At 33.2% G+C, this 22,360-nt stretch overlaps 1 protein-coding gene across 5 annotated transcripts in view; it reads right to left on the reverse strand.

The window, feature by feature from the left end:
* Positions 1-22,360, reverse strand: part of VPS13A (vacuolar protein sorting 13 homolog A) — a 99,901-nt gene that overhangs the window by 70,207 nt on the left and 7,334 nt on the right. For all 5 annotated transcript variants that reach the window (XM_052700747.1, XM_052700748.1, XM_052700745.1 and 2 more), the window contains exons 3-22: positions 22,140-22,182; positions 21,036-21,131; positions 20,656-20,757; positions 19,998-20,107; positions 19,660-19,719; positions 18,442-18,501; positions 18,134-18,214; positions 17,633-17,690; positions 15,539-15,666; positions 15,226-15,332; positions 14,742-14,913; positions 14,310-14,372; positions 11,206-11,341; positions 10,397-10,491; positions 9,479-9,621; positions 7,089-7,290; positions 6,885-6,999; positions 4,411-4,547; positions 1,923-2,055; positions 1,003-1,120 (exon numbers count right to left, since the gene is read on the reverse strand). In XM_052700747.1, the coding sequence (XP_052556707.1) occupies positions 1,003-1,120; positions 1,923-2,055; positions 4,411-4,547; positions 6,885-6,999; positions 7,089-7,290; positions 9,479-9,621; positions 10,397-10,491; positions 11,206-11,341; positions 14,310-14,372; positions 14,742-14,913; positions 15,226-15,332; positions 15,539-15,666; positions 17,633-17,690; positions 18,134-18,214; positions 18,442-18,501; positions 19,660-19,719; positions 19,998-20,107; positions 20,656-20,757; positions 21,036-21,131; positions 22,140-22,182 (2,159 nt within the window). The remainder of the gene's footprint in view (positions 1-1,002; positions 1,121-1,922; positions 2,056-4,410; positions 4,548-6,884; positions 7,000-7,088; positions 7,291-9,478; positions 9,622-10,396; positions 10,492-11,205; positions 11,342-14,309; positions 14,373-14,741; positions 14,914-15,225; positions 15,333-15,538; positions 15,667-17,632; positions 17,691-18,133; positions 18,215-18,441; positions 18,502-19,659; positions 19,720-19,997; positions 20,108-20,655; positions 20,758-21,035; positions 21,132-22,139; positions 22,183-22,360) is intronic.

The following is a 22,360-nucleotide window of genomic DNA, read 5'->3' on the forward strand; positions in this document are numbered from 1 at the left end:
TATTGCACCTTCTCCATCAAGCAGAGAAAAGGTATAGAGGGAAATAAGTTATTTTATCATTTCAAGCATAAAATTTTAGAAACTAGCCTCACAGCTTTCCAGGAGATGGCACCATACTACCATAAAAATTAATGCTCTGTTCACAATACACAGCACTTCCAATGTAGAAAATTTTTACTTTTTTTTTTCTGAGTAAACAAATCCTAAATTCTTCAGATTCCTCTTATTTCATTGTTTGCCTCTTCACTTTGTTTAAAAAAATTAAAAACTACAACAGTCTATGACTATTTCCATGCCATTTAATGTCTAACTACAACTGAATTTCTAACAGACATAAGAATGAAGTGAGCATAAGCTAGTTTGATGTAGCAGAAGGTAGTGATTCTTATTAATGACTAAAAAAAACAATATCATCTTGAATTCACTGTGTTGGTTGATGAGTCTGTCAAGAATGATTTTCAGCATTAGTGAAGATACTTCGTCCAAAATAAAAATTTAATCTTTGCCCCTTTGACTCAGTGGTCTTAGATAGCCAGTTTTTAACCTGCATCTTCCGAGACAACTTAAGGAACTACTCTTTTTTTTTTTTTTTTTTTTCCCTACAAAAGCCTATGAACACGGTCAATACATTAAGAAAAGTTTTCTAGAGAAGTGATCTCCAACAAATAAACAAACTTAATGGATAATCTAAATGAAAGAAAAGGAATAAGACAGCATTTTACTTTTCAAACTATTTTGTGATGTTTATAACATAGTTATATATTAAGAATTGAGTATTTCCCATTAAGACTGAAATCAGAAGGACAGACTGAATTAGAACAAGCATTAGTATATTTAATAAAATATCTGTTGTATAATTATATAACATCCTTCCTCATCTATATCTGGCAACTTTGTAGATCTATTCTCTACTTCTCTCAATAAAGGCAAACTTGATTTTCTTTTAGTCTCTCCTAAAAAATTTAAATTACTGTAAAATTTGAAAATAGGAAAAAGACTTACTTGGGCATTCTTGCATCAGTGACAACCATAGCCCTACCAAATTCCACTTTCACATCCAGAGGCTGCAAGATATGTTGAGATGAGTATTTCAGCTTGCGAGCCTCCTGCCAGTTCTCATCTAGAAGAGCAGAGAAATCTTGTGATTTAAACATTCCAATGTATTTCTTCTCATTACAATTTTTACAGATTTAACAATCTAATGTTAATATATATTGTTAAACATTCATGTCATATAGCCTCTTTTACATCTCTTCAACATATGTATATTACAAAGGATGAGGACACTCAGGAGTACTTAATGCCATCCATTATTCACATCAAGACACCTACCCAAACAATGGTGCTTCGAAGGGCTAAATTCTTAACATTCATTGTACTCAAAGCTCAGGCTTTAGATTCTTCTGTGGATCCAGAGGGCTAAGAATTAAATGCTTTTGATCTCTCTGGTTCTGACTCACTCTACATTGTTAGTTCCCAAACTACTAATAGAAGGCTCCTTCACTAAAGGACTCTGATCCATTCTTTACCCTCACACAATGATCAAACCTATAGGTACTCATGGTTTCCTCTTTTAATTTAGAGGGAAGCAAGGAAAAGGCTCTGAAGAAAAATAGCACAAATGAATTAAACTGTTGGAATAAGAGCAAAAGTACATATTTATTATGCACAAAAACAAATAGGAAACCTTGGAGTATTTAAAAAATAGGGGGGTTAGTATAAGTTTATTAATGCTCTTAGGTTCATTCATGTTCTTAGGTTAAAATCTAAGACCTAGAAGTCATGATACTTTCTCAGAACAGGAGTTTAAAAGTTTGAAGTTTAAAAGAAGCACATCCCAAAGATTCTTGATTGCTGTAATTAAAAATACAAAAAGGCACATCAACTATTATCAAGGAAGATTTACCTTTATGAATACTTACCATGTTTGCTGTAGAGTAGTTGTATACTGGTGAGTTGGATATCAAAACTGTCATAAGCTCTTGACATTATATCTTCAATACTGCTTTGTCCCACCTTAAGTCCTGATATATCGGAACGACTTTTGCTTTTCATCTTAAAAATAGCCACAGAAAGAAGAAATCATTACCAAAATATTCAAAGCTACAGTTCTAGAAATACTTGATCCTACCACAATAAAAGATTAAATTTAAATTCTTATTATATCAGCACAGAGTCTTAAAAATATCACAGGAAATAAAAGAAAGAAAAATATTAACATCATTTCCTCATCAAGGAAAGAAAGAAAATTAACCTCATGAAGTTCCATATCATATTTTTTATGGAAGGAATTTAATTTCCTTTAATACATAAATTGTTTCCCAGAGCATTAGCTGTCAAACACTTTATAATTAGTAGAATAAATATTCACTTTTCTGTATGTAGAATATTATTAATTATCAGAGATAAACGATCTGCTTTAAAATCCTATTCAGTTTAATCATGGCTTCATCCTGTTAAATATGAGTTAAATTCAAGGTAAAACAGAAAAGAGGCTTTAAGCCATTGATATAAAATGTTTAGTGTCCTAACTTTAATGTCAGAAAATATCCCTTTGACACCACTTTGGGATGGCTATACTTCCCTAGTATCTTACATTTGTATGTGCCCTTTCTGACACTATCTTCAAATGACATGTGCCTGTCATCATCCTTAAAATGTTGAATAACTTTTGCATTGATATCTCTTTGTGAGATCTGCATAGTGCTCAAGGTAAGGTTGGTTTGTAAGAGCCAAATTCATTTAAACATCAGTGTCTAAGAAAGCTTTTTCATTTTCAGTGCTACTGAACTATGACTACTTTTACAGTTAAAGTTGTGGATTGAACATTCAGAATTATCACATTAACTTTGCCCCAGTAATCTCGTTTAAGTCTAGGTACATCAATGCACTGGGGTACAGTTTTAGTTTCATGAGATATTTTGCCTGACAGGCCTTGACTGCAAAACCGAGGGAAGAAAACTACCAGACTCGTATTAAGTATACCCATCCAACATACATTCTACACCTTAATTAAGCATTTATCACTCCAAGTGAATAGAGGATTATTAACCCTAATACAGTACCTTGTTGTAAACAGAGTTTTCACTGTGTTCTCTGTCTGCCATCCCTTTTAGAAAACATTCAGACATGTTTACTGCAGTCTCATTTTGAAACATAACTTTCCAGCTATCACTGTGAGAATAGTTTCCAATGGTTGGAGCGGAGAAAGATGGGCTGTTCTATTAAACTCCACACACTATTTAGTCTAATAGGGTGTCTCGAGCACCCAATTCATATATACATCAATTAGTGAATGCCGTAAAGTGTCTATTAATGACCAGCATCCAGAAGGGCTTCCATACCACTTGGTAAAATCACTACTTACTGAAATAAGTTAACTGGTTGCAAACATGAGCTATTTTTAATATCTACGAAGCACTTCTTTCCACTAATTCCAATTTCTAAAACATCTTAAGTAATCTAACAGAAATCACCACAATCACAAAGTCATTCTGTTGCAAAGACAAAGAAGTTTACTTCACTTTAGGAAGATTTGAAGCTCTGGAACAAAATCTTTAAAAAAAAAAAAAAAAAGAAAAGAAAAGAAAAAAAGAAAAAGAAAAAAAAAGACACAAAGCAATCTAAATAAATATTAAGAAATATTAAGTAGCAGAATCATACTTATCCAGACTAGAATGAAAAACGAATAAAATTACCTATTTTACATGCAAAAGAATTCTGTCCTGGAAGAACACTATTCAATCACTGAGTAAGAAGACTAAGAATAACATATAGGAGCAGTGTCTTCCTTGATTTTAAAGTATTAAAGTATCATTTTGAATACTTTCTCTTGCATATTTCTCTTGCATAAAGCATCTCAAATATATTTCATCTCCTATTTTAATCAAGTTAGTTTAGAAATTGCTAGTATGCTTGCATTTATTTCAAAAGGAAAACTCAACTACAAAAAGACAATTGGTAATAGAAATGATAGTTACATTAATAATAAAACATTTAATCATGTAAGTAAAATGTTTACTACTTCATAGTATAAGATTTTAAAAATGCTAGACTTTTTATACATAGTAGTTCAAAAGCATAAACAGTTTCATTCCAGGGGGGGAGTATTTTCACAGAATTGATGAGGGTGGAAAGGCTTTTCGGAGGTGATATTTCCAACCCTTCTGTTCAAATAGAGCCACCAAAAGGAGGCAGCCCGGAAGATTCTCAGCAGTTATTGTGGATTGAAAAAAATCTATTCCAAGGAGTTCAATAATTTGTCTTGACTAGAAAGCAGTTTTAAATAAATTTCATATACATAACAAAAATCACATACATAAGAGGAACGTTTACTTAGTACAATAAAATACAAATTCCAAAAACAGCAGTCAGAGAAAAATCAAACATCTTTTGTAAATTACTTCATACCTTAAGACTACCAAGATCCAAAAGAAGTAGATTAGAGGTACAGTCATAGAATCCCTTTTGTGGAACAATGATGTATGAAGCCATGAGGTTAATTTTGAGATCAAGAACTTTCTGGGTCTCAATAACATACAACAACCCTAAAAAATAATACGGTTAGTTAATACAAACAAATTAATTGATCCAAAAGCCATGGAACTAGAAGAAGCTGTGAAAGAAACTCAAGCTTCACTTTGATTGAGCTGGGAAAACCACACAACTTTCTTTTTTTCCAGTAAGACCACTGGTGCCTGTAGTTGATTGCTGAACTAGTGTAAATCTACCATCTGCAAGCAAAGTGTGCATGTACTTTCTCCCTACCTGTACTCTCTATACAAATAGTTTGTCATTCCTTTCAGCAAACCACTTATTTCTGCATGAAGAAAAATTTTTGTTTCCCTTCATCTACCATACTGCTACAGCCATCTAATTGACAAGCTTAATTACAGATAGTGAAGCTCTTCAAATTTTTTCAGGGCCAACAATTATAAGCAACTTTCTAAGATGTACCAAGTATCCGACATGGTGATGATAAAAAATGCTAACGCACAAGCAGAAGCTGCAACATGACGTATGCAATTCTGATGAAACCTCATAATGAGCATAAATGAAACAAGAGCTGTAAAGCATACTGCAACTCAGCAGCTGCTGAGATAACCCATTGTGCTCTGTATATTGAGAAATTAATCATTCCAGAAGGTCTAAATGAGAGTACCAAACTGGCCAAACTGCCAGCATTATTACTACTAAAATACTGAAGTTTACAGCGATTCTGCTGACAAGCATAACCTCATCCTGAAGAACAGCAAGTAAAAGGTCTTGCAAGAAGTCTGTTCAAAAATGATGCAATTGTCAGAATATCTATGATAAAATTCTGTTCTCTCATCTGAAGAGGAACCAGTGATCTACCTGTAAGATTAGCATAGTTCCTTACAGCACAGTATTCTGCAGATTAATCTTCTTCCACTGCAGTTTTCTGAATCTCAGTCTAGATTTTACAAGCTATGCACAATATGTTCTTAGAAATTTCCATTAAGATTTTCGTTTTAGAGTAGAACAAGCTTTTACACTACCATAAGCAATGGAACATTCTTGTAAAGAGTCTTTGATGGGGATACATCTCTGAAGTTATGCTATGCCTATTATAACAGAAGCATAGAAGGATCAGAGAGTTCAGTGGTAATGAGTAGCCAAGCATATTGCATCTAAGCAAATTTCTATCAAAATAATCTCAGAAATGGCCTGTGACATCAATATATTCAGTACTACTGGAGAAGTTTCCCTTACAAAAGACAAGTATGATGATCCACTCAACCGTAAGTTGGTTAATTAAGAACTGCTGTCACACAATATTCAGTCAAAAAAGAAATAATGAATAGATAGAAGTGATGCTCAATGTCATTCCTAACACTAGATACATAAAAATAACTCATGTTATATACACTGTGCTTCCTGAGTTTTGTTTTTGTTTTTGTTTTTGTTTTTTTAACAATTTCTTTATTATTACTTAATATTCATATTTTAAAAGGATATGATTTAAATAGGAATATATTACACATTTAAAAGATACAAATTCATGCATTTCACAGAATCACCCGGGTTGGAAGGGACTTCAAGGATCATGTAGTTCCAACCTCCCTGCCTAGCAGGGGGGTTCCAACCCTGCCTGCCTAGCATTTTTTTCCATTGAAATGAATTTTTATGTGAAAACTTCCCTATGCATCCTCTCCCAACCACAGAAAAAGATGGACATTGAGTTGTACATGCCTCTAATCTAAAGACCTTAAGATATTTCTACTCAAACAAGTTTACTCCATGTATCTCATTCAAAAGCATATTTCAACATGGAGATGAGAACAGCGAATAAGATCTTCAGAAATCTAAAGTTAAGATGAAACTGAAACTATGGGAAGGCCTTTAATCCTGAGTAACTAAAAGACAGATTAATATAGTTTACTTGTCTTGATTTGAATTAATCCAGATTGTAATCAACATTCAACTGAGAATGAAGAAAGCATGTGGAAAAGCAACAACTCTGAAAAGAACTTCAGTGTTTCTTTAGAGGACCAGTACCTCCATATTGGCTTTCTAGGAGTATGACACTATTAAGGGTCTTTACCCACTCAGATGGAGAAAACAGAAAAGCTAGAAGTTACAAACTTTTTTCAAATTTTGCATGGGTTCAGTGATAAAAATGTTAAATATAACCTCAGAGTGTGGGGTATATTTTACAAAGAAAGTTGTAGAAGTTATATACATAAAATTCTTCAAAAAAAGCAAATTCTTTGCAATGATATCAAAGATTTCCATCTATTCACGTATTTTGTTGGAAATCTATGATGTTGGTGAAGGCACCTTCATATGGAAAGATATATATATTCACACTTTAAAAATCTAATATTTGTCAACATCAAATCAGAACAGAATGCAGTACTTGCCTGTTGATGTTTTTTCACGAAACTCTTCAAGCTTCATCAGAGTTGCAGATGTCAGTTGCTCTAAATGTACATCTTTTGGGGTCCTGAAGAAATCCACCAAGCTGTTTATTGTTCTCTGTTAAAATAATACGACAATACAGTTTTTTTTATTGTCTGTTAGAAAAGATTTTTCAAGATAAATAGCTTATTTAAGTATTTACTTACTGCATCGTATATAATTTCCAGTGGCTGTGATTCTATTCTAAGCCTCTGATCTGCCCCCTCATCCAAAGGATTAGTCTCAAACATTATGCTTAAGAGTGAGGTACTATTGTCTGAATAGACTGTTCGAGAAGACAGAAGACAGGGCGTACAGTTTTCTTGGCACACACCTGTAACTTCAAGTGAAGTTATTTTGGTTTCAAATCTGGAAAAAAAAAAAAAAGAAAAAAAAAAGGAAAAAAAAAGGTAGGTCCAGTTAGATAAGAGTTGAATGAATGAGCCAAAAGGAAGAGGAAAAAAAAAAAAAAAAAAAAGAGACCAGAACAAAAGGAACAATAAATAAACCACCTTTATTAACCTCAGATATAAATAGTGTAGTCTAAGGATACAGCATATATAACCAATCTGATATCTGTTTCTCATTTCACTATCTTTTGCATTGATTAAACGTCTGCGAGTAAATAAGAAGTGAGATCCAAAAATACATTTCAAATACTTTTCATGAAGAGGAGTGTCAGGGCAGGGAAGAGAGATGCAAATGGAAATTCAAATAGAATTAAAAATTAGATGGCACATATTTAAACTTAAGAAGCAGATGTAGATGAAGGAGGGAAGGGTTTTAGCATAGAAAAATAAAAAGAAAACCAACAAGATTACAGGCTGCATTACTCATGGATCATCTCAAAGGAAGTACTTTTATATTTGGGATTTTTTTTTTCCAGTCATTCTGTCCACCTCTCTTATAGCTCTTCGGTGAAGATGACTTTTCAAACACTCAAAGAAAAATGTTTCTCACTAACATTGTAATAGTCTCTCCCTTTTTTCAAGAAAATAACATTCTTATGGAAAACATCAATTAAAAATCCAAGAACTCTTCCGCCTGCTAAAACAGAATAGTCCAATTGGAAGGCACATACAAAGATTATCAAGTCCAACTACTTGGCCACTTCAGGGATAACCAAAAGTTAAAGCTTATTATGGAAGGCATTGTCTAAATACCTCCTCAACACTGATAGTTATGGGCATCAACCACTCCGCTAGGGAACCTGTTCCGGTGTTTGACCATCCTCAATAATTAAATGTTTCCTAACATCCAGTTGGAACTTCCCCTTGAGTAGTTTTGTATGCTTTATTGTCAGGAGCAAAAATTTGCACCTTCCTTTCCCATCTGGACTCCATGTGCAATTGTAGGGAGAAAAGAAGTCACATCTCAGCCTCCTTTCCCCTAGACTAGGTAATTCAACTGTCTTCAGCATCTCTTTGTAAAACATGTATTCCAGACCAGCTTTGCTGCCCTCCTCTGGAAATATTAAAGGACCTTAACATCCTTTTACATGATGGTATTACAGAAACCAGTATGCAATACTCAAGGTGAGTCTGCACCAACACTAAACGTAGCAGGAGAATCACCTTTTCTGACTGGTTGGCTATGATGTGTGTAATGCATCCTAAAATACAATTTGCCCTGCTAGCCGCCAGGGAGCACTGAGCCTGCTCTCAACAGCATTTCCAGACCCCTCTCTACAAGGCTGTTCTCCAGTCTCTCATCTTCCAATCTCCGTCTGTGGCATTACTTCATCCCAGGTACGTCACTTGGCATCTTTCTGAGTTGAACTTCATGCCATTGCTGACTGCTAAGTGTTCCAGCCTATCTAGCTCCTTCTGCAAGACCTGTCATCCCTTCAGGAGGTCAAGAGCAACTCTCAGATCAGTATCATCAGAAGATTTGCCAAGGACGCACTCCACTCCATTTTGATCACTCTTAAAAACATTGAATAAGACTGACCCTAGAATTGAGCACTATGGAACACCACTGGTTACCACAAACCAGCCAGATGTAGCCCCATTTACTACAACTCTAAGCTCTACCATAATACAGTTAGTCACACAGCTAAGTGTGAATGTTTATCTTACAATTGGATAATCTGTCAAGAAGAATACTGTGAGGGACAATATCAAAGGCCTAACTGAAATCCAGAAAGAATACATCCACTGCCTTCCTTCATCCACCAAGTAGGTGACCCTAGAGAAGATAAAAATAGCAAGGTAGTATTCCTCCATATAAGCAACTCTAACTTTGTTCAGATTAAGTTTCAAAAGGAGCAAGTGAGATATTTATCAAAGAAAGAAAAAGTAATAGGACTGCTTGTATATAACAACAATGGACTGGAAAATAAGGATGAAAATCTGTATTGGCACAACTTTTGAAAATACAGAAGTTAATTTTGAAAAACTATTCACTTTGTCCACTGTTTGCAGGATGATGCTGGTCCCAAACTGCACAAGTAAAAATGAAAAAGAGAAATAAAAAATAGTTATAGAGTCTTAAAATGCCTGCTAGCCATCATCAGCACTGCACAAGAAGTAAAACCAGCTTGATAGAGAAAGCTTACCTTATTGCTTGTGCACCAGGTCGTTGTGTAAATACTGTACTCAGTTCATTTAAAGAAAATTTTACCAACTCAGGAGTTTGGTTGTTTTCTCTTATTGATGCTGACATGCTTTTTAAATTTACAGACAACTTCATGGCTTCATACTAGAGGAGTGGAAAAGCAATAAATAATAACAGTGAATTATAAAATACACATATAAATTTCAGTACAGTTTATGAAAAGCCAAACACCCAAAATAAAATTCTAAACTACTTTTCCAGTGCTATAAACATCCTGCACCACTACAGTACAAAAGTAATTCCCAAACAGCCACAATGAAAATGCAAGAGTAGAATAAATGTAGACTATGCTTGCAAATCTATGACTTCAATGCAGATGCCCGTAATACATTTTGGGCTTTTGATGAAGCTGGAAAGCAATCCACTGTATTGTGCAAGGTATCTAACATGAAGATAGCTTAAGATTACTTTGAATGATTTAAAGTTGTTCTTCTCTACTATGTTTCTTCCATCATCTCATACATTATCTACTCATCTATTCCATCTACCTTCACTAATTTTAAGAGTCCACTGAAGTAGTTAATCCACTTTCCTTAAAAATTTCTGAATATTTTAAGATAATATACCTAATATTTTGTAATTTGAACATTGTGCTACTTATGTGAGTTAATTCTACTGTAATTAGACCGTATTTCATTTGGAACTTTTGCAGAATATTCTAAGTAAGCTCTTCAATCACTCTCTTCAAATTAAGGGTGTTGTGTTCTATGCAGAGTAACAGTAATAAAATTTAAAACCAACATGACATTACTCAAATACTTCGAATAAATGTAATTTTAAAAGCAATTCTTTACCACTTTCAGATTTTGGCTTCTAGTATAAAATTACTAATTGTTTTATGACATAATTTGCGACTTACTGATTTTGGAAGCGTTGGGTCCACAGCCGTTTCACTATATCCAATTGCTGCATATAGTTTAGCTTTCTCTTCACTCGTCATAAGACCTCCAAGACCTGTTGCATTGTAATAGGTTAAGCACAGTATAAGTATCTTTAACATGCAGATACTATTGCGTGGTACCCAGTCCATGGCAGGATGATTTTTAAGGTCCCTATCCACTTAGGCCGTTCTAAGATACACTTTTGAGTAAAAAACATTAAAAGCAAAAAAATAAAAAATAAAAAAAAAAGGGTCAAAGCAAAGTCTTAAATTTGAAAAACATTGAGCTTTTAAATAATTTTATACATTTATTCTCAACTATTTTATTTCCTAGCTTGCTAACAATGAAAACATATTTTTTGGGCATAATTTCTGTGTTCTAGAACATTTACTAGATGCCTTCATATTTTAGTCAGTCCTACTCTAAAGCACTGCATGAAAAAGCAAGATTACAAAAATAATGGAGGTAAAATTGCTTACATCCCATTAACTGACACTGTTTTCCTAGCACTTTCTTCAAATCCCCATACACACTACACTGTGCAGACAGCTGCTAGAACTGGGAAAGAAGAAAGCAGAAATAAACTTCAGAAAGTCCTACAGAAAGAATTGTAAGATACCCTAGAACATGCATTTAACAATCACATCAGAAAAAAAAAATAAAGAAGTCTAAGGGAAAATGTAAATGCCAAACATTAAAAAAAAAATCTGAAATTTCATTTTTAAGGGCCTCTTATTTTAATAACTAAGTCTCTACAATAGGAAAAAACACCAATAAATGAACATACTTGAAGCCTTTACTTCTTGTTTCTGTTCATCCTTATCTTCCCGTGACCAGCCCCATATCCAACTAAACCAGCCACCAGAATTTTCATCATCTTGTTTTGTTCCTGGTTTGTATATTTTGCACCCAGATTTAGTGGCCTGAAATGAATACATATTAATTATCTTCATGTTTCTTTCTTCTCACTTGGCTAACAATTAACTACTTTTATTAACAAACAGAATAAGCAAAACTTAACCAATTTTAAGACAATAAAGGTTTTTTATGTAGATTTTCCAGCCAACTCTCACTCCTCATCTCCTCACTCCCTCCTCTAGAAGAAAATAAAAATAAAAATAAAAAAAGCCACAAAGAACCACTCCACAACTTTATGTTCTGCTCTGCATAAAAGAGTCATTAAAAATACACACATTAGCTATGAAGTAACCAGCACAGGCCACATTTTAATTCATCTTTTTTTTTTTTTTTTTTTTTTTTTTAATTTCAACAGAGATGGAAAAAAATAATAATAATAATAATAATCCAATGTTATTTGAGTAATAAGATAATTATTTTGAGAAAAATAGGAAATCAATCCCAGATCTGATATGTAGAGCTACAACAGTAGATCTTCCTTTCTTCTAGTTGCATCATTTCAACAGCTAGGACACATACCATGAGATGCCAATCATGACTTCAACACTGTGTTCTCAGAGAAAGTGAAACCTATATCCAGATTTGACTGCCTAAAGTTTGGCGTAAGTGATGGTAAACGCACATCAAGCAACATAAACAACAGAGGACTTCTCAAACTTGTAGCAGACCACATAAGCCAAGTATTTTCATAACTGATACAACTGTAGCAGACATAAACCCAAGATAAGCCTTGATTTTAAAGATACTTAGTGAATATGATACCTAAAGTAAGAGACAAATTATGCAGAATGTCAGTTAAAGAACACACATGCTAAAAAACTTTGAAAAGTCATCTAATGTTCTTTTTATGAAGGATGTCAAATTATCAAGCAGTTGTAGAAAGCAAGTGGTTTAATGAAAAAAAAAGTGGACAAAGCTTTAAAATAGAGCTGTCAAACCTCCAAGATAAGAGGTTTGTAAGACACTAAGAATTATGAGTTGGAGGACAACTGCCATTCTTGGCACGTCTGAAGCTGCAGCTGGCAACATAGACCAACGTAAGAAAGGCTATAAGCAGAAACAAGGAAAACTATAGTTGTGCAAAGATACAAAATCAGTGCAGTCTACAGAAGGATTACTTCGCAAGGTACATTTTCTGATTAAAGGAAGGTACATTTTCTCATTAAAAGAAAGGGAGAGAAAGAGTATCAGCATCTACTCTCAGTTCAGGGAATCATTTATGAATTTTCTCCAGATTGAAGGGATAAAAGTTTCTCAGGATACCTGATATTGGAGTTGATGCTTGGCTTACTGAAGTTGAGTTTTGTTACGCAGGGCACAGTGATGAAGATTAAAAACTAGGTGAAGGTATGGGATAGAAAGTTATTGCTACAAAGTTCCAAGAGGTTCAAATGGGTCAATAATAGTAGCCTCCTGGGAGCTTGAATTCAAAGTCTGAAAAAATGCAAGCCCTTGAAATTCAATTGAGATATGTTGAGGAAAAGAAAGAAAAAAAAAAAAAGAAACATGAAAGCTTAACAAATAATAGGATTTTTTATTTAGCTTTACTCAGCCTACACTTAAAGGATATTCCTTTAAGTTCCTGGTAGACTTAAAGCTACCCATCAACAATACAAATCTAGTGATAGACTACACTCGTGCCGTATCCTTTTTGGGACTGTTTTGTGAGGTATTATTATTAACTGGTAGTAATCACAAAAGGCTTCCAGCAGATCAACAGAGGTAGGACACAACTTAGAATCATTGTAACCTGATATTTAGTACTTGGAAATTACTCCAGAAAATTACTTATGCATTGGTCTAGAGAATCATTGAAGAGGGGAAAAAGGAAAAACAAAGACTAGAAATTCTCCAGGATCTTCCTCACCTCACCAGTGCCAGGAGGAAAGAAATAAAACCAAAGTAACACCATGGCACAAGATTAAAATAAATAAAGAAAGAATAGTAATAATAAAAAGACAAAAATTAAATGAGAAATAAAACAAAAACTGCTAAGGAAAAGAACTCCAGCCAAACAACTGAAGAGGAGGAACATGACCATATCTTCCCCTGTTAAAGTCTGAATAATTATTATACATGCTCCTTAATATAGATTTATGTATAAACAATTGTAAGGAAAAAGAAACACATTTATAGGTTCCTGTTTTGTTCTACCAATACATCATTACTTCTACAATTGCATTCACACTGCACTTTAAATACACTACAAAACAGAAATTTGAAATGTCTCATTCAACTACTGTGATAACAAATGACTGCAATAAGTGAATTTTAATTATCAACCATTCTGAACTTCATGTTCTGTTTCTAGTCACAGTGATTATCAATGAAGAAAGACCCTTTTGCAGATTTCAGAAAAACTGCAGATTTCACTTCAGTATTCTGGATTAATGTTCAGACACTATGTTGAGAACTAAGGAGCATATTAACATAGTTATACAAGTTTCTTACTTCTGAAATCACATTATTTTACTTCATTGTAACCATCTATTTAGGTTTTATTCTGCATTAGCTATATTCAAAATAACATTTTCAAAATAGTAACAAAATGTGAACATACTAGGTATATAGGTGTCAAGACTACATTCATAGGGTACTAGGAAGGAAAAGAACAAAACTAATCAAGTTTAGACTGTTTGAGTGAAAAAAAATAATAAAAGCCCAAAAATTTCCAACCTATGGACATAATCACTTTCAGTTTACCTTAAACTTTCATCACTTGACCAAATTTCACAGATCTTCTGTAAGAATTGTGGGAATAAATTTCCCCTCATCAGTTATTCTAGAGAAACTATATATGAAACTCGTTTCTGCTGAAACTATGTATTATAATAACAAATGTGAAACATAAGTAGAAGAAAAGACTGTATACAGCATAATTCAAACACCAGAACTAAAATGCATCTGCCTAATGTATACACACAATCTTATGTTGTTGATGTTCTCCAACTCAATTAAATGATGAAATTTTACCTCAACTTCTGCTTGTTGCCTTGCAAGTGTGATGTTAAAAATATCCAGGACCTTTTCAAACTCCTAAAAGAGAGGAGAGAAATTATTTTTGGACAGTCTGATTTGGTAAGATTTCATTGCTCACAATCTTAGAGAAAGTGACAACAAACTACTCTTTTCAGAGAGCTCAAGTAATTTGCTCAAGTTCAAAAAGCAAAATGAACCTGGAGGAAAAAAGGTACATCAGTTTATGTTTTTCTTCAGTGCAATTAGTAATTTAAAATGAACTCATATGTTTATTGATATTACTCACAAAGAAAATTATTGATGAAGTTGTAAGTCAGGTTGCTGAAGTTATATTCGAAATCAGTACTTACAAACACATAACGTGTTTACTTCAAAAAAAAAAAACAAAAAACATTAAAATGAAGCTGTTAGCAGAAATTGGCTGACCTCTAAAGATTTTAAGATTTCTTCATTAGGTTTTTTTGATATTATCTTTGTTCTATACAACTCCTTGTAGTTCTTCACTTGATTCCTATGATGCCGAATATGTTCCCATGACCACATTTGGAGCTTACGTTGAACATTTACTTCAAGGATGCCGTAAATAACATATTTCCACCTAAGGACAAATGAAGTGTAGCTTACATTTCTATTGGCTTACTGAAAAGATGACTAAAGCTATGCAGGCACCCACTTATAACTAGTTGTGAAAGCATGAAATCCCTTGTTTAATACTACACTTTGGTTCAACAAATGATTAAATATGATAATCTTAAAAAAATTAAAGCAAACAACAACAACAAAAAACACAGAGGACTTAGTTTTAGGAGGAAGTGCGTTCCAACATTCTTAAATAAGAGATTATACCTGGATTTATGTTTCAAATGAGTAAATAACTAACAAATTGTTTTCCAAACATGAGGAGGCCTACCATATCTTGGCATTGTTGTGCAGTGGAACATCAGGCCTGTACTTCCTATACGGCAAATTTCGAGTCATCATATCAATAGATTCAAGAAGTTCCATGACACTGAAGTACTAAAAGATCAAAAAACAAAAAAAGTCCAACTTGAGTGTTAACTGGTTCTCTGCAAACAATGTAAACCATTTATATTTCCTTAATGACAGAATAATTAGCAAAGAAAAGCAAAACATCACTTTATGTTTGTTATAAAATTACATACTAACCTTTTCACTACCGTATGTAATTAAAAAAATATAGATAGATAGATTTAGATATATACCTGTGGCTTATTGAATTCAACAGCTATGTCCTTTATATTTATATCTAGATCCATTTTTGGAGTTGAGAAGTCAATGTCAGATCGAGGATTCATAAGAAGCTTGGCCTCAGCAGAAATTGGACGGAATACTGAAACACAGATGTTGATGAAAGGAAAAAAATAAAAAGGACATGAATTCTTTAAGATTCCCATAAATAATACATAATACCTATCAGCTCAAGTTACAGTAGGTCATTTCTTGGAAAATGCTTGATTCAGAACATGAAAACTTGATCAATGCAGCAAAAAAATGCAGTATAAGCTATGCTCAGTTTTCCAGTTTTATTCTGATGATGTGAGCCATAAATCATTTTGGTTTAATGACTACACTTTAACACAGATTTGCCCAAGAGGTAACAGTAAGGACAACTCTTTGTTGGTTTTTTGTTTGTGTGTGTGTGTGTGTGTGTGTGATGTTACTGATACAGTAGACTCTTTGATTAGTTACACTCACACTAATAAATAAATAAATAAATATTCTACATTTCTAAATCAAAACCTGAGTAACCACAGGAAAAAAAATCAATGTGGATGCTAAGTAAAGCAAAGCACATCATACATTAAAATTAGCTCAGAAAATAGATGTTATTCCTCAGTTTGGCAATATCAAGCATTCACTAGAGCCTTCAGAAGCTATGCTTGATTAGGTTTTTCCATCTGTTTCAGGAAAATGATCCAACAGTATTACTTGAAATCATGTAGTTCACATCCCTATAAAATGAAATTTCCTTTACTACTAGAAATACTGATACATCATCTACATAAAAAATATTCTAGATCTACTGATAAGTTCATAAGTGTGGAAAACATCTTTGCAAGATAAAGCAATGTTTACACCTATTTAACTTGGTTTCACTTTAAGCTCATTACTCTTTGTGAAGTTTTGTTTTATTCTACGTATTTTGTGGTAAATTTTGTATTCATTTTCTCCCTGTATCCAGTTTGATATATTTATTTTTCCCTCCTTTCTATCTGCTGGTATTACACTTGTGTTTACAGTTCAAAATACAAAAGACAACTTTTTACTTACTACCTTCCTATCAAGGTCTCAGCGTAGAGCTGCTATGCAACAGTCAGAATTTTCACATGCCACCGAACATTGGCATGATATAAATCTTAAAATATCTGTGTTTCTGTGGGTACTGATGGCTTTTAAAAGTGTAAATCCCAAATCTTGGAATTTTCCACTTAATCCTTTTGAACTTCTGTGTAAGGATTAGATAACAGATGATATTTACACTTGCTTTCTTGTAAAGAGAGTCCAAGCTAGCAACTGAAAATCATAGATTAGAAAGCAGAATAAACTAAATAGTACTGAGGAGCAGATGAATTGTGACAGGTCCAAAAAGCTTCCTCCTTCAGGCAAATAAAAATCTGTAAATAAAATAATGCTGCCTTTTTTAATCCTCTTTACTGTAAACTACTTGCTCTATATAAGGCCATTTCAAAAGCCATTCTATTTTGTGAAGACTTATTAAAGAAGCACATGAGAAATAAAAATGAGCATGGAAAGTACACAACTACCATGTTTGAATGGAACCAATGAGATGTTTGTAAAGTAAACAATAATGAAAGCAGTGCAACTTATGATAAGGTAACACTAAAGAAAACAAAAAACTGGTGTTTCAGAATTATGTAGGTACTGTTTTCACCCTAAGAAAAATTAAAAAAAAAAAAAGAAAAAAGAAAAAAGCACATTTCCCATAAGGTAAGTTACCTCAAAATCACAAAGCAATCTCAAAACCATAAATTATTCAAACCACCCCTGATTAACATGACTTACAAGATGCACACATTATTGATTCTTAAAATAAAGAATTATCAATGGATGTGAATGAGGATTAATGTCACTGGGTTAGAAAAACTCTTGATTGTAATCAAAATCTTTTTAAGGGTACAAATACGGTAGAATATGAAGACACAGTTCTTCCTACAAAAGAACAACAAACGCATGGAATAAAAAAGCAGCAACCTTTGAGAAGTGCTAAAAATAAAACAACTATGCATATTATTTTATTTCAACCTGTAGTATGTAACACTTCACATAGTACTTACCAAAATCATAACCAACTGGAATCACATTGCGGCAGGCAACTCCCTGTTTCAAGCTAACCTATAATGGAGTAAAATTAAAAAGTCACAATTCTATTACATTGTAGACTTTTAAAAATAAAAGCGATTGACAGTTTGATATGTTTCAGATAATCCCTCCAAAAGACAATTCAATTTGCAATAAGCATCCATTTTTAAACATAACTAAATTGATATATTAGAGGACTATTGTTTTTAGCTACTAAATCACTGAGCAGTGAAATACCCCCTATTGTAAATATTTTTCTAATCAACAAAGGACTTTTTTTTCCCCAAAGTTTCTCAGATGACTGTTGGATTTTCATCACATAAAAAGCATAAAGCTCAGTATTTTCCCTGATGCTTCATTTACTATCAAGATATTTCTTGAAGATATTGGCATAAATGAGAACAGAACAGAAAAGGAAACGTGCTCAGTTCTTCACAGTATGAAACTACAGTAGCAGACATTCATTCTTTACTTACCAGCGATTCATTATACCCATAATGATAGAACATCTCAGATTTCACATTCCAGTAAGCAAAAAGGTTATCCAGTCGTACAAGCTGAAAAAACAACAGAATATAAATATTAATAAATCTAAAAGTTTTAAATGTAATTTGTATTTCACAAAGTCTGGATTAACAAGAATATTCAGACCATTCAGTGCACACTGCACATTTTTGTATTTCAAAGTCTATGCAGTTTATCTTCTTACTGTAGAAGAAATTCAAGTTCGTAGCTAGTTTGTACCTCACCTAGTTCTTTCTTTGGCATTCAGATTATACTGTACCTTATAGAACAACTTGGCAGATTCATCATGTAAACATGGATTCCAATTCTTGTCTGAGGTCTGAAATGAAAAGTAATGATAGTTTTTCTGCTTTTTACTCAATACCAGCATTTTATCATCACTGGAACAAATAGAACAAACAGGACGATCATCATAATTAAACACTCTGCAATTGGAGCGACACTATCTTCCGATTTTGGACTATCAAGCCGTGACTTTCTTAATCAGAAACTTCATTGGACTTCCTTACTGAGAAAACACATATATGTATATATGCAGTGATTGGCACGCTGTACACAGGAACCTAAAGATTCCAGTTTTGCAAGCAGTTTTCCTTTAGTATTATTTATAGGGAAGCATTTTCAAAGGAGAAAAAAAGGGACTGGAATTATTCTGTTATTCCAGAAATAGCAGCTTAGTTGAAGCCCAACAGAATTTCTATCTGCTACTATTCACTCTTAAGACCGATATGATAAGCACTGCAAAAGTGATATAGTAAGATTACCAGTTTTGGTTCATTATACAAAATTGTTTGTGGGAAAAGGTTGGAAAAGAGCTATTTCTGTTTCTTGAATCTGCTAGAAAAAAAAGAATCAATGACTAATTAATTCAAGAAAGTAAAATGGTACTTAAATACCATTTCTTTATGATTATTAGTTATACAGTAAAAGCTACAAAATCAGAGCTATTCAGTATATTGCTTCTACTAGCTGCACTTCCAGAGTGAATGTATACAGTCCAAAATAACTAATATCCATACCAAAAACTGAAGCTTGTAGATTAAAAAACTCAACTACGATTTGAAACAAGACATCACTCTTTTTTTTTTTCTTTTCATTTCCTTCTTTGCAAATGGGTCTCATGTCAGTTTCAATAAAACACTCATAGATTATGAATAGCAGGTATTTATGAAAGACTAGTTCCTTGCAACAACAAATTGCAAAGACAGAATAAAAATTTCCTCTCAGAGATCTTTTTAAAAGGCAGCATTTTATCTTTAATGGCAATATCCCCACTCCAATATTTGTGCTTGATTTGATAAACCAAATAGTTTTGAAAAACAAGTACCATTGTGCTTAGCCCATGATTAGAAGAATTCTTCCATTAGACAGTATGTTACCAGATAGAAAAACTTAACTTATAAACCAACATAACCTATATCATATATGTCACCTTAACGTATGTGTCACATGGTTTTCAGATGAAGAATAAAATTACCTGCAAACTTAGGTTCTGAAGTGAAATCCCAAATGACAAGGGGTTACTTCGATTTGTGATCTAAAAAAGCGAGGGAAATACCAAAAGAAGATTATCTTGTGCTTAACATTTAGACTTAGAAATAAACAGACAACAGTAAATATACATACATATATCTTCATGCTTTGGTACAAGTTTTTTATCAGTTTTCATTTTTTACTTTAAGAGCATGAAACTTTAAAACCTTTAATAGCATTCTGCCAACATACAAAATAACAGGGGAAAAAAAATCATGCAAGTTCCTTATTTAATACACTTTTTCACATCCCCTTATCTTATGATAGACAAAAATCTCTTACATCATCCTCATAGCGAATGTGGATGTTGGAAATTTTCACTTGAAGATTTTTGATGACCTGAGTGACTAGTTTTTCTACAAAAGTGTCTTGTTTCTCTTCTTTCACTTGATCTAAGTTTAAAAAAAAAAAAAAAAAAAAGAATTTAATATTCTGTTCACATTTAAGAATGTTTAGATCTGAACCAGAATAAAAAGAAGGATTCATTTGACAGATGCCTAAATTTTCTATTACTCTGTTCTCTCATTTCTTAATAACATTCTCTCTCAGTATGACCTGTAACATTTATTTCCTCAGCCTACAAAGTTTCAGCATATGATATGATGCAGGTGATTCAAAAGCATGTAAGTACGAGATGACAACCATCTCATATCTCCAGGATGAAAATTTTGCAGTATTGATGCCACCTACACACTCAGATTTCAAGACAGTATCTGCTTTCCAAAGATGAACACTATTTCAACAAAATGTCCAACAGCTAAGTTAAATACTACCTAGGACAAACCTGCAGGCACATACCTCTCTATATGAAAATAAAGATCTCTAACTGCAGGTTAAATATCAGGACAAAACAAAATATCTAGAATATTGAGAAATTCAATGCATTTTTTAATTAAAAAATAAAAATAGCTATACTTTAATTAGGTGTTCTCACTCTTACCTTGCTCAGCTATTTTCTGCTTTGCTTCCTCTATCCTTTGCAATTCCCTTTGCCTTGCCTCCATGAGCTGCTTGGCCTCTTTTTCAGCATCATATTTTATGCCTAAATGCACAATATTGACAGGTGAGATACAAAAAACTATGTTTTTGGATACTTTGACAAAAGCAATTTTTCTCATATTTTGCTAATAACTCTACCACAACAAAAAGTTATTTGACTGAATCTAAACTACCGAAGAACACTCCGCCGACATTTACCTAGTTTGATTTGGTAGGAGTATCTAGCAGAAATAAAGCTTATGAAGTCAATATCAACCAACTACAGAGACTTCTGAAATCCCATCCACACATTTTTACATTTTCTTCTCTATATCAACTTACTGGCTGTGGGCACAATAAGCAAATAAACTCCATCAAGAACTGCCTCAACAGGTTGAGTATAAAGGTTTTGCCATGGAATCTGTAGGTTAAGTTGACCTACAAACACAAAAGAAAAAAAATGAGCTATACAGTCAAATACAGCTGACTAGAAAGAAATTATTAAAAAGATAACTGACATTAACTGCAAAAGCTCTGAACAATTACTGTATAGAACATAAAAAACAGTGTATCTGAGGTGGATTTCCTTTGGATTGTCTGTCTTAAGTAGCACGCAGATGAACATTCAGCAAGTTTTCTGCATGAGCCAAGCACTTAAGTCTGAAGTCCCTCTCCTTACTCCCCTGAATTATATTCACTCTTCACAACAGACTGCCCCTTATTCCAAATCCACTACAGCACCCTCACATGCACAAAAGAAGACAACTCATACATTACCTGTCAGCAAAACATTGCCAAAACCAGAATTTTTAAAACATACATATTTTTCTTTTTCCATGGAAGACACTCTTAAGTATGAATACATGTGTGTAAGCATGATGATCCTGACATTACAGCATCCCTCATTCTTCATATATGTGTCATTTTTAATAAAGTATGAAGCTGGCCACACACAAAAATAATTTCCAGAGGAAGTCTATGGGAAACAGTATGGCTTCAAGCTTAGTTCACTTTAAAAAATGATTAACTTTTAAAATGCAGTCAACTAGCGGTGAGAAAATATTTCATAAAAGGGAAAAGACAAAGGGAAGGAGGTGGCGAAATCAAAGATTAATCTTGCTGAAACAACAGATGAGACCTAGTTCTACTCAACTGTTCATTTGCTACACTGTGTTCTTTTTTCATTAATGTTGATATGAATAAACAAGATTCCACACGTTTTAACTTCACATTTCAGCTCATTTCAAGGTCTTTAATAAAACAGGGTTGTGGGGTTTTATGTTTGTTGGTTTGTTTTTCAGAACAACAACAACAAAAAAAACAAACCCAGAATGTTCAAACTATGAAAAATCAAGAAAACTACTTGCTTACAATGTCTAAAGACGCTTGCAAGGAAAAGTATTTTTTAGTGACTCCAGCAGGAATGCATTACAAAATGTAACTTACCAATATGTCCTGCTTTAACTTTAAATGGCACATCCAGTTGACTCTGAAACAAAGTATTTTAGAATATTTCAGCAACTTGTGAAACCTTGTCAAGTAGGACTATGAGACAAAAATAAACTTAACAACAAATACATCACTTAACCACTGAAGAGGAAAAAAAAAAAAACACCACACACCAAATAAATAAATAAAGCCAAGGTACTAAATATAACAGAATGCAC

Source organism: Tympanuchus pallidicinctus, unplaced genomic scaffold, assembly GCF_026119805.1.
Source record: "Tympanuchus pallidicinctus isolate F22 unplaced genomic scaffold, pur_lepc_1.0 scaffold4, whole genome shotgun sequence".
Lineage (NCBI taxonomy): Eukaryota > Metazoa > Chordata > Aves > Galliformes > Phasianidae > Tympanuchus > Tympanuchus pallidicinctus.